Source organism: Cervus canadensis, chromosome 31 (genome assembly GCF_019320065.1).
Source record: "Cervus canadensis isolate Bull #8, Minnesota chromosome 31, ASM1932006v1, whole genome shotgun sequence".
NCBI classification, from domain to species: domain Eukaryota; kingdom Metazoa; phylum Chordata; class Mammalia; order Artiodactyla; family Cervidae; genus Cervus; species Cervus canadensis.
Genome location: NC_057416.1, coordinates 40,430,630 through 40,444,053, shown reverse-complemented (window position 1 = coordinate 40,444,053; position 13,424 = coordinate 40,430,630). Strand labels below are relative to the sequence as shown.

Here is a 13,424-nt window from a genome sequence, read left to right as displayed (position 1 = left end):
GATAACTGAGAACTTTCTAAAATAAATGACAGGCATCAAACCACAGATTTCAGAAGCTCAAAAAATATCCAGCAAGATAAATACTGGAGGGAAAAATAAAACTACACCTATGCATATCATATCAAAATACAGAAAACAAAAAAGAACATTTTGAAAGAAGTAGATGCCAAAGGGAAAAGAACACATTATCAACAGAGGAAGAAAGATAACAATTACATTGAACAGCTCCTCAGAAACCATGCTAGCAAAGAGAGTGGACTGAAATAGTTAACATATTGGAAGAAATAAAACCACAAACCTACAAGTCTGTATCTAGCCAAAGTATCATTCAAAAGTGAAGAAGAATTAAAGACTTCCTCAGACAAACAAAAATGGAGGGAATTCGTCTCCAGTAGACCTGCATCACAAAAAAGTTAAAGGAAATTCTTCAGAGAAAGTAAACATCACATAAATTGGAAACTTGGATCTCTATAAAGAAAGGAGAGCATTAGAGAATAAATAGATGAATTAAGCATTTTATTAATATTTTATTTGCTCTTAATTGATCTAATATATAAGTGTTCAAAATAGCCACAACAGTTAATTAAGTGGTTAAAACTTATAGATTAGCCAAATGAATGAGCACAACGTAAGAAATAGAATGGAGAAATAAGGAATACTCTGTTTTAAGGTACCAGACTACCCACAGAGTTATTTAAAAGTGAACTTCAGATTAGTTGTAAATGCATGTTTCAAACTCTAGATCAACTACTGAAATTTTTTAAAAAGTGAAATTGGTATGCTAAGAAAGAAGAAAACAATGGAATCATATAAATATGCTAAACCAGAGAAAGCAAGATAAAGAGTAGATAACAAACAAAGTGGAATAAACAGAAAACAGCTACAAATAAACACACCAATTTAAAGAAAAACAGTGTATTTAGAGCAAAAAAAAAAAAAAAGACACCACACGCAAAGATACATTGTCTACAAAAAATTCACTTTAAATATAAAGCAAGATAGTTTAAAAGAAATGGAAAAAAGACATATCATACTAATACTGATCAAAAGAATGCCAGAGTAAAAATATTATTTCAGAAAAAATCAGACTTCAAAAAAAGGAAAATTATAAGTGATAAAGAGGATATTACATAATCATAAATAAGTCAGTTCTACAAGAAGACATGGTAATCCTTAATGTGGATATACTCAACAACAGAGCATAAAATATGTGAAACAAAATCAGAACAAAAGGAGAAAGAATCAAGTCCACTATTACTGTTGCACCGCTACATGTGAAAAGAGGGGGTGGGACCAGATGGCCTCTAAGACCCCTGCCAGCTCTAGCCTCCCAGGAATCAACCAGCAGAATGAAAGAACTCAGGCTTTGAAGTAAAACACACTTAAGTTGCAACAGTGACTATCTCGGAACCTCTATTATCCTGTAAAATTGACATAATAAATGTATGTCTCATCGTGGGTCAGAGACCAATAAGGGCTTGCTACAAGGACCAGCACACACATATTTGAGTGGGGCCCACTTCGATTATTATGGGTTGAATTGTGTCCTCCCCCCAAAAAAGACACATTGAAGCCCTGAACCCTAAAGAACTCAGAATGTGACCTTCCTTGGAGACAGGGTCTTTTCAGAGGATATCATGTTGAAATGAGATCACTAGGGTGGGCCTTGACCCACCATGACTTACAGAAAGTCATGATTTTAGAGAAAGAAAACCCGGACACAGAGAGAAACATGTGCAGAGGGAGGATGCTGTGTGCAATGAAAGCAGAGATTAAAGGGATGGACCTGCAAGCCAAGCAACCCCACGGACGGCCAGCAAAGCCCTGGAAGCTGGGAGAGAGGCAGGCAACAGGTTCCCCCTCGCGGCCTCAGAAGGAGTCCGCCTCGCCAATGCCTCGATCGTGGACTCCCAGCCTGCAGAACTGAGAGACGGTTCATGTCTGCTGTGTAAGACACTCGGTCTGTGGGACTCGGCTACGGCAACCCTAGGGAATGAAGACACGATTCATAGAGGCTAGTTGCTCCTGGTGTATTTGTAGTAGCTTTTCCACCTGGAAGTCAAAGTTTTTCTGATGCTTTTGACAGCAAGCTCAGTGAGCAAAGGATTTGAGAGTCACAAGTAATATAAAATGATATTGGTTGTTATGATCTAAAATTCACTCTGACATTTTCTATGCTGTTACTTTCAATCTGGTGGTGACCTACTAAATTAACTTCACAACCTGCCTGAGAAACACTAAGCTGGACCTCAAACTCCTTCAGAGCAGAGATTCTTCTCTCTTCTCACTCCTCTAACCCAACACAGGACTTGTCGTGAGCAAATAAACCTTTGACACAGAGAACAAACCTACAGCTGTCAAAGGAGAAACTGGGAGGGAGGGATGAGTTAGGAGCCCGGGATCAGCGGACGCACACTGCTACACATGAACAGATCAACAACAGGGTCCTACGGTACCACACAGGGAACCGCATTCAGTATCCTGTGATAAACCACAATGGGAAAGACTCTGAAAAAGAATATACACGTACATCTGAAGCTCTTTGCTATATGCCAGAGACGAATACAACATTGTAAGTCAACTATACTCGAAGTTAAGAAAAAGACAAACTAGATCTGGGAACTGTGCATGAGCCAAAACAAATTATCGCTCTGACACGGCCCAGGAGGACCCAGTAGCCAATGCCCCAAACTTTTCTCCTGGGGTTAGAAACCACACTCCCCCCACAAAAACCACCCTCCCTACCCTGATCCCCAGGGCAAACGTGGCAACCTCAGAGCTTCACCTCTGCAGCCTACACAACATGATCAGTCGGACATACGTTTTGAAAACTTACAAAAGTAAGACATTTTAACTATGTATGTCCTCTCTGAATTCCATGGTCTTTCCCTAATGCAGGGTGGTGTGGGAGAGGCCTCAAGTGGCCTCAACTCTTCCTGTCAGCCAAGGAAGGGTCAAGTTTAGGACATACTTGCGGGTGTTGTGGGAACTATTTGTGTGACTCAGTCAATTCTGAGGTAGCAAAGCTAACCCCCCAGTGGAAGAATGGCTTCCGGGAATTCTAAGGCCCACTCTGCTAACTCACTCAGCCTCAGGACATAAAGTTGGAGGGCCAGAAGTTGCATCATGATGTCAATGCTTCCTATAGCCTCCAACGCCACACAGACACAGGTTATGGAGGAAAAGCACTGTATCTCTCATATTTGAAAGAAACTTGATAAAAATTTTGCTAAATTTGACAGCACTCAAAATGCACATATTACTAACAAGTTGGAAGTTGAAAGAAATTTGCCAAATAACAATGAAAAATTAGTAAAGCAAAAAATTAATTTAACAACAATAAATTAAGCAAATACAATGAAATACCAATAATCTATTATAGAGGAAATAGTAATACATCTTCCTATTCTCTCTGAAATAGTAACTGGAAATCACGTAGACAAAAAAATTGTAGAAAAAAAAAAACTCCCAGAGGTGTGTCAAGAAGTATAGCAACTGCCATGCACAGAAACAGTAAATAAAGTCAGCTTCATGGCAGGAGGTCTCAGAAAATCACACACAACACACACACACACACACACACACACACACACACACACACACACACACACACACACACACACACACACACACACACACACACACACACACACACACACACACACACACACACACACACACACACCCTTTCTGAAAGAAGGGTTTACCCTAAAGTGAAATGTATAGCTTTTGCAATTGCTAAGGATGTAGGGAAGACAGGTAGGAGATGGAGAAGGGAGATAAATACAAAAGGACTCAAAAAGGGTAGTGAAATAGAGGCAAAATACCTCAAAACTAACCAGGACAAATTATTTCCCTAAAGGGAATGGCTATAAAAACCTAGGCCAGGAAAGTGCAACTCATTCTTTCTTGAAAAAGTAGTAAAAAATTGATATAACCTCAATACAAGAATACTACAAGAAAAATGACAGGAAAAAGTAGCAAAACTTACCAGACAAAAAACATCCACCATGGAAAGGTTGTCACAGAACAGAGAAAAAGAGTGATGAAATACTTTGCCACAAATTTTTCTTTAAGTTATTTATTTAAAAAGTAAACCCATAAAGCAGAACTGTAGAAACTAGAGAATAGACTGTGAGAAAATAAAGAGCAAAGGGTGAGCAAATGGATTGACATGGATGAAATATTGTGAGAACTCAAGGAAAAAGTTAAAAGGAAAGGGGCTTTAAATAGATAAGAACTAAATTAAAATGAAAGCAAGAGAAAATAAGAAAGCAAGCGGCTTCAACAGTATGTGAACCGTGAAATTCCAGATGATTAAGCTAGTTTTAGAAAAGGCAGAGAAACCAGAGATCAAATTGCCAACGTCTGTTGGACCATAGAAAAAGCAAGAGTTCCAGAAAAACATCTACTTCTTCTTTATTGACTATGCTAAAGCCTTTGAATGTGTGGATCACAACAAACTGTGGATAATTCTTAAGGAGATGGGAATACCAGACCACCCTACCTGCCTCCTGAGAAACCTGTACGAAGCAACAGTTAGAACCGGACATGGAACAACAGATTCCAAATAGGAAAAGGAGTACGTCAAGGCTGCATTTTGTCACCCTGCTTACTTAACTTCAATGCAGAGTACATCATGCGAAATGCCAGACTGGATGAAGCATAAGCTGGAAATAAGATTGCTGGGAGAAATATCAATAACCTCAGATATGTAGATGACACCACCCTTATGGCAGAAAGCGAAGAACTAAAGAGCCTCTTGATGAAAGTGAAAGAGGAGAGTGAAAAGGGTGGCTTAAAACTCAACATTCAGAAAACTAAGATCATGGCATCCAGTCCCATCACTTCATGGCAAATAGATGGGGAAACAATGGAAACAGTGAGAGACTTTATTTTGGGGGGCTCCAAAATCACTGCAGATGGTGACTGCAATCATGAAATTAAAAGACGCTTGCTCCTTGAAGGAAAAGCTATGACCAAACTAGACAGCATATTCAAAAGCTGAGACACTACTTTGCCCGCAAAGGTTCATTTAGTCCAAGCTATTATTTTTCCAGTAGTCATGTACGGATGTGAGAGTTGGACTATAAAGAAAGCTGAACACTGAAGAATGGATGCTTTTGAACTGTGGTGTTGGTGAAGACTCTTGAGAGTCCCTTGGACTGCAAGGAGATCAAACCAGTCAATCCTAAAGGAAATCAGTCCTAGTGTTCATTGGAAGGACTGATGCTGAAGCTGAAGCTCCAATACTTTGGCCACCTGATGGGAAGAACTGACTCATTGGAAAAGACCCTGATGCTGGGAAAGATTGAAGGCAGGAGCAGAATGGGATGGACAGAGGATGAGATGGTTGGATGGCATCACAGACTCGATGGACCTGAGTTTGAGCAAACTCTGGGAGTTGGTGATGGACAGGGAAGGCTGGCATGCTGCAGTCCATGGGGTCGCAGAGTTGGACACAACTGAGCGACCGAACTGAACTGAAATTAAAATGAAAGCAAGAGAAAATAACTATTTGGAGGAGAATAGTGATTAATAATAATTATAGGTATTAAAAAAGCAATCAAAATAAGACAAATAAGAGCTTAAAAGGAAGAAGGAGTAATTGGGAGATGAAGGGAAAAAACAGGCAAAAGTTTCTACCATAATGTGCAATCAACATTCCATATGCTCAGGTACTGCATCCACAGATTCAACTAACTGTGGATTGAAAATATTAGGGGGAAAAAAAATCCAGAAACTTTCAAAAGGCAAAATTTGAATTTGCGACACCCTTGTAACTACCTACACAACATTTACATTGTATTAGGTATTATAAGAAATCTAGAGATGGCCAAAGTATTGGGGCTTCAGCTTCAGTATCAGCCCTTCCAACAAATTTTCAGAGTTGATTTCCTTTAAGACTAACTGAAAATTCAGCTCTTTTTTTCCCAGAAATTTTATCAAATTATAGTTTCAAAAATTTGTTCAGAAAAGAAGAGTTGATCAGAGCAAACTCTGAAACTATAATTTGATAAAATTTCTGGAAAAAAGAGTTGAATTTTCATGTTGAAATGGCATACAATGTCCCTGAGGACGTTTACCCAGAGCAGTTAGGACTAAGACAAATCCTAGCAAAACTATTGGAATCTAAAGATTAAAAAAATAATTTCATTTGTCAGGCAAATTGACCAAGACACTGAGAAGGGAAAGAATTAGCCTCAGATCAGATTTTTTCATATCATTCAAAGTCAAAGACAGTATAAAAATTTCTAGAAGACTCTCAGGGAGAAAAGTGTGAGCAAAGGAATTTATAGCCAGCCAAGCTGTCTTTGTGAATGAAGCCTATTGGAAAACACCACTGCACATGTAATTCAGGCAATGTCTCTCTCGTGAGCCCTTCTTAAGGAAACACCTAGACAACAAATTCCTGCCAACTGAGAGATGACTGGGGAAACCACAGCAAAATGACTTCATATAGTAAATGAATTTAACTGTAGAACCAACATTTAAAGAGGTGTGAGAGTTATGGGAACATCAAATTATAAATATCAAATATATATACACTCTGTGCCAAGCAACTGCCTTCGTGGTTATATTCCCTAAAGCAGCACATGTATCCAATGAGCTGTCTTCAAGAATTTTATTGCAGCTTTGTTTATTTAAAAAAGAAAACTGAAACAACCTAAATTCATGAAAATCTATATGCATGCAAAACAGTACAATACAATGCCTATGTATAAATACACAGTTAAAATCAGGATTAGTTACATAATTTTCAGGGCTTAGTGAAAAGTGACAATGCCTTAATATATTTCACAAGTACTGTCTTGACCTAGTTTTGAAGACCTGGCAGAAAAACCTCAATTTCCGGTTAGGAGCAGTTCGCTGAACCCCCGCTCCAACCACTTCCTCTATCAGACTCTCACTCCTTGCGGCTGCTGTGCCCACACCTAATCAGGGACCCCACACCCCAAGGCCAAGTCCAGACCACTAAGGAGGGCCCTTTCTTCCCTATCGTGTGAAATTATTCAGATCAGCCAACCCACGGGGTCCCCAGGAAACCTAGCTCACCCCATCGCCAGTGTACCTTGCATAAACTGTTATATTAAACAGCTCCGACTTTGTTACCCTATGGGGGCCATCCTTTTTGAACCCCAAGTGGCATTCTTCTCTCATTTGCAGCTCTAAGAAAGAAATCTGCCCTTAACCTATCTGAGCATCTATCTATGCATCACACCATCAAAATAACCTTTAAAACTTACAAAACTGGGGCCACTTGCCTTGTTCAAAAATAGGAACATCAAACCAAATATAGGACCCTTCTAAACACAGGCCCTATACACACCTGGTTAAAAGTTTGAAACACATGTGATTCGGAAACAATGAATTCAGAACAGTATGGACTTCTAGAGAAGGAAAGGGAATTAGACTAGCAAGAACTTCACCTAGGATTTTTAATTTTGTCCAAAGGGGGAAAAAAAAAAAAAAACTGAGCCAAAGATGATGAAACATTAAAATATGATGAAGCTATAGGTGATGGTTATACGGGTGTGTGTCATATTTTCTGAATGCTTGAACTATTTCACTTTTTAAAAACTGATGCTTACAGTAATATAATTCATGCAGAGAACAGTTTACAATTAAATGCTAGGACAGTATTCAAAATTCTTTACGATGGACTATAGAGCTCATGAACTGTAAGACAGATTTTGAAAGCAGACTACAAATGAAGGGTGAGTTTGGAAAAGTTAGAAAGTAAATGGTGTTTGGAATTAGCTGGAGGAGGAGAAATGAGGACCTGCTGATCAATGGGCATGAAATCTGTCATGGGAGATGAAAAAGTTCCAGAGATTAGCTTTAGAATAGAACAGAGTGCTTATATTTAACCATACTAGACTGTACACTTGACCATCTGTTAAGAGAGTAGATCTAGTTATGCAGTTTTTATCACAATTAAAAAAAAACCTACATTGGAGATTAGGGTATGTCCCTAAGTTTTAATTTATCCAACACTTAAATGACTTAAATTCTATTTTCAGCATTAGAGTAAGAGTCAAAGAATATATATTACTCATTTAGTACAGTCTTAATATTTACCATTGGTACAATTAGCATATTAGCATAACCCTATTATTGAAAAATACAAAGTAAGCTGTTCACAAACAAGGAAAACAATAGCAAACAAACCAAGAAAGTGGGAAGATGTTATTGTAACATAAAGTGTAAAGGGGGCTGGATCAAAATAAATTACCAATACCTCCCCCCAAATTACAGAAAATACCTTTACAATATACGTGCTTGTTTCTGAACTTTTTCCCCTTTTCTAGCAGGAAAGGGAAATTGAGATTCATGATTTCTCTGCATAAAGTCTACCACCTATTGATTTTGTTAATATTTTTCGTTTTTAAAACTGCAACATTATAGTCTGAAGACTCAGCGACACTTTGGTGTCGAGGTCTGTGAGAGAACACAGGTAAGACGGCTCAATTAGACTAGTTACCTAGAGACAGGTAAGACGGCTCCAGACTCAGTAGGTTAACTGCCATCTTCCGGGGCTTTTAGTTGAGTTTTAAATTCACTGCTGAAGACGCACGTGGGGCGAACGTGAGGTATCTCACTTCTTCGAAGAAGTTGAGCCATTTCCCTTCTTCGGAGAAGGTGAGGCATCGCCCTTCTTTGGAGAACGTGAGGAATCTCACTTGGAGAACGTGAGCCATCTCCCTTCTTCGGACAACGTGAGGCACCTCACTTCTCTGGAGAACGTGAGGAATGTCCCTTCTTCGGAGAACGGGAGGAATCTCCCTTCTTTTGAGAACGTGAGGCGTCTCCCTTCTTGGAGAACGTCAGGAATCTCACTTGGAGAACGTGAGCCATCTCCCTTCTTCGGACAACGTGAGGCACCTCACTTCTCTGGAGAACGTGAGGAATGTCCCTTCTTTTGAGAACGTGAGGCGTCTCCCTTCTTGGAGAACGTCAGGAATCTCACTTGGAGAACGTGAGCCATCTCCCTTCTTCGGACAACGTGAGGCACCTCACTTCTCTGGAGAACGTGAGGAATGTCCCTTCTTTGGGACCGTGAGGCATTTCCCTTCTTCGGAGAACGTGAGGAATCTCCCTTCTTTTGAGAACGTGAGGCGTCTCCCTTCTTGGAGAGCGTGAGGCGTCTCCCTTCTTGGAGAGCGTGAGGCACCTCACTTCTCTGGAGAACGTGAGGCGTCTCCCTTCTTGGAGAGCGCTGAGGAATCTCACTCCGTTTGCAGGCCGCACGTCCCAGCCGCACGTCCCCGCGGGCAGCAGGCAGGATCACCTGGGCGCCGAAGCCCTGGCTCTCGCCGTCCAGGATCGCGTCGGTGACGGGAGACGTCGCGAGATCTGACCTCTGGCGGCAGGGGCCGGGAGCGGGATGCGTTCTGTGCGCCCCTCTGGACCGCGCTCTCGCCCCGTGCGGGGCCCTGCGCTGTCGCCGACCTGCGCGCGCGGCAATGGGCTCGCTTGCAGCTCTCCCGTCCAGGTGGCTGTAGCCGAGCGGGCAGGAGTCTAGACCGGGGCGACGGCGAGGTCAGGGGTCTGCCCCTGGGTCCCGCACCCCGCCCCTGCACGGTGTGCCGGGGACACCTGGCTCCCCACCTGAGGCCGGGGCGCGGCGGACAGGCCTCCGGTGGAGCGCCCGCCCTGGCCGGCCTGTGCGGAGGTGGACGTCTGCGCTGCCCAAGGTGACTAGCCTCCTCCCCGCACTGTTTCCTCAAATCCTGCGGCATCTTTATTAGGCTCTTCACTAACCACCCAGTTGGAAGGTGCCGTCCATGTCCTGTTGAAACAGGGAGACAGGGAAGTGCAGTATCAGAATGACTCAGCCATTAAAAAGGAAGGAAGTTGTGCCACTTGTGGAGACCTGGATGGACCTAGGGATTGATATAGAGAGTGAAGTAGGTCAGACAGAGAAAAACCAGTATCATACATTAACGCATATAGGTGGTATCTAGAAAAATGGTACAGATGATCTTTTTTGCAAACCTGGACTAGAGACACAGATGTAGGGAACTAATGTATGGATACCAAGGGCGTAAGGCGGGGAGGTGGAGGAATTGGCATAGATACACTCTTGATATACATGATAGATGACGAATGAGAGGCCACTGCACAGCTCAGGGAACTACTCACTGCTCGGTGGTGACCTAAACAGGAAGAAAATCCAAAAACGAGGGGACATATGTGTACATACAGCTGATTCACTTTACTGGACAGCAGAAACTAATGGAACGTTCTAAAGCAACTATACTCCAATAAAAATGAAGGCCCCACGGGTGACTCAGCCCTCCCCCCACCGCTCACTATCACTCTTTTAGTGGGGAAAACAAAAGAAAAAAAAAAAAGAATTAAATATGCAGTTAAATATACTATATTATTAGCAATACCATAATTATAATTATTAAATGCTTCTGAACAAGTTAGTATTTTGTGGAAAACTTTACATCACTTAGGGCTTTCCTGGAAGTTCAGACAGTGAGGAATCTGCCTGAAAGGTGGGAGACCCAGGTTCGATCCCTGGCTGGGGAATATCCCCTGGAGAAGGAAATAGCAACTCACTCCAGTATTCTTGCCTGGAGAATTCCATGGACAGAGGAGCCTGGTGGGCTATAGTCCACGGGGTCGCAGAAAGTCAGACACGACTGAGCAACTAACCCATCATTTAGTCATTTATACCCTCATCCCCAAAACATGTAAGCAGCTTAAGACAGAGATTAGTCGCTCTTAAAGAAATAAAGAAGCAGAGCCCTGGTCCCAAACAACCAAATGAGTTGGAATACAAGTGTCTCACAAGAGGTTGGAACCCCCACTGGAAGTCTGTAAATCAGTACAGGGCTCCTAAGTGGTCTCACTGACACTCCCACCCCACTTAAACTACTACCTAGGAGCTTTAATGCACCTGATTTAACACCTTCCTTAGCTCAGGACCATAAATAATGGCTTTCATTGCCTGACAGTCTGTGTTGCAATAGGAGAGGTGAATCGAAATTAATAAGACGCTATGCAGGAAAAGCTGGCTGCCATGTCACTCCCAGCTAAGTATTCTGGGTCAAGGGACACTTATTTCCAGAAGGAAATTAGTCCCAGAATTTTTCATCTTCTTCTTTGCAAACCAAACCCAGAGTGCCCCCTGTGTATAAAGTGAAAATAAATGCCTACAGTTGCCATTATTACCAAGATAAGCTGATGCATGACTGCTGAGTCTTCTGACAAAAATACACAATTATGCTGATAGTTTTCAAGCACAATGTGCTTGAAAGTTGTCATATGGTGAGCATCATTACTTACAGTCCAAGCTATGTTTTGTTTATTGGTGGAGTTCCAGAAAACTCAGAATCTCAGAAATGGAAACAAGACTAGTTTTATGCTAAATTAAAATTAAAGGCCCAAATATCTAAGTGTTTTTCACATCTTGTAAATAGTTACCATTTGAGATTAAAAATTGTTAGCAGACTGTTCAAACACTTGAAAACTTATTATGACAAAATTTAGTAACCCTCACCATGGATGTCAAAGGTTTTTCTCTCATCAGGTCTTTTACCTAAATAATTTGCCTGGGGTAACTCCCTTTGGCAGCAATTAGAATCCCTGTTTTGGGGGGTTTTTTCCTGTGAGCCTTACTAAGTTCTCTGTGTTCAAAGGGCTTGTCAGAACAAACCCAGGTCATCAACCTGCAAAGGACTTCATCCGTCAATGAAGATTTAATTAAGGTTAGGCTATTAAGCAGAACTTCCAAAGCAGATTCCTACACAAAAATGTAAAAGTTACTAAAACAACTTCTGTATTTACCTCCTGGAAAAGTCATTCATCAGCCAATTCTAAAATTACAACTCTGAAAGACGAAAAGCATCAGTGATAGAATTTGTTTTTCAATAGAAATATTGATAATTAGTCAGTTCTGTAGGTAGCCACGAGTTTAATTTTGGAGAGGACACTGCCTGCCTTTGTGCAGAGGATTTACCAAGTTCCTTCTGTATGCCTGCATTCTCATCTATTTGCTGTGCTCTGGTGTCCTCCAATGGATGTTCTCGATAGTACTGCTATTACAGAATCTGTTTGAATCTGAGGATCACCAGGAGGCCCAGGTGGACAAGAGCTTTGTGAGCAAACAGTCCCTAAGAGAACCCAGTTCTCCCCATCTGAGCTGAGATCAAGTAACACTTGAGGTACATTCAGAAATCATTCTCCCTGATAAACAATGAGTTCCAGAGTCATTCAGATTAAACTTCCTTTCTCTCCTTATCATACTGAACAATCTCAAATGTTGGACCCATATGTATGAAAGTTGTTGAAAATATAAAAAGAGTATGGCTTTAGAGGTATGTAGTACAGGGTTAGACTTTGGATGTCAATGAAGACACAATTAATATTGTTTGCTTAGCCTGGAAAATAACTGAAGGTACTCTAGAGCCCGGGGCTTCCCCGGTGGCTCAATGGTAAAGAATCTGCCTATAAAAATAAATGGGAAAAAAATAAAATAAAAAAGAAGGAAAACAAAAAAAGAATCTGCCTGCCAATGCAGGAGACTCAGGTTTGATCCCTGGGTCAGGAAGATTCCCCTGGAGAAGGAAATGTCAACCAATTCCAGTATTCTTGCCTGGGAAATTCCATGAACAGGGCAGCCTGGTGGGCAACAGTCCGTGGGGAAGAAGGAGAAGGGGACGACAGAGGATGAATGGTTGTATGGCATCACTGACTCAATAGACATGAGTTTGAGTAAGCTCTGGGAGTTGGCGATGGACAAGGAGGCCTGGCATGCTGCAGTCCATGGGGTCACAGAGAGTCGGACACCACTGAGCAACTGAACTGAGCCGAACTGTACTTGGGATCCAGAAGCTTATGACTTTTAGAGGATATAGCTGATCTCTCTGCTAAGTATCCTAAATACATGGACTTCCTTCTCTATCCTTTAAATAAATAAACCTTACTTTACTTATCCATGAGCTATCTCTGTTTCTCCATCAATCTGAATCTAGTATTTTCGTTTAACAATGCAATGATCACACAGTAATTTAAAGAAACATAAAACCTGCATGTAAATTTCATTATGAAATTTCTATAATGCATACACTGTCTCTTGTGATAATCACATTTACTCTGCAGACTCAATAATCACACATTTCAGAAAAGTCACAGCTCCAGATAGCAAACTAGTCACAAGACATTTCAGAGTGAATATTCTGATAGCATGGCTACCTGTCTTATTCTATAGCCTAGGCTGTAGGGCTATCTGGTTCTTTTCATAAAAATGGAAGAAGTTAAAAAAGGCAAGCCCAACCATGCAAGTAAGTCCATTAGCCAAAGCAAGTTACATAGCCAAGGGCAAAGCCAAGTATCGGGGAAATACACTCTGCTCATCATGAAGTGACGGATGCATGGATGTGTGGATGCATGCCAAGTCATTTCAATCA

The 13,424-nt window shown here is 41.3% G+C and overlaps 1 protein-coding gene across 1 annotated transcript in view; it reads right to left on the bottom strand.

The window, feature by feature from the left end:
• Positions 1-7,519: 7,519 nt before the first annotated feature.
• LOC122432426 overlaps positions 7,520-13,424 on the bottom strand; it is a 59,683-nt gene continuing 53,778 nt past the window's right edge. Inside the window, exons 2-3 of the mRNA XM_043454329.1 lie at positions 9,613-9,719; positions 7,520-9,522 (exon numbers count right to left, since the gene is read on the bottom strand). Coding sequence (XP_043310264.1) covers positions 8,888-9,522; positions 9,613-9,719 — 742 coding nt within the window. The 3' untranslated portion in view covers positions 7,520-8,887. The remainder of the gene's footprint in view (positions 9,523-9,612; positions 9,720-13,424) is intronic.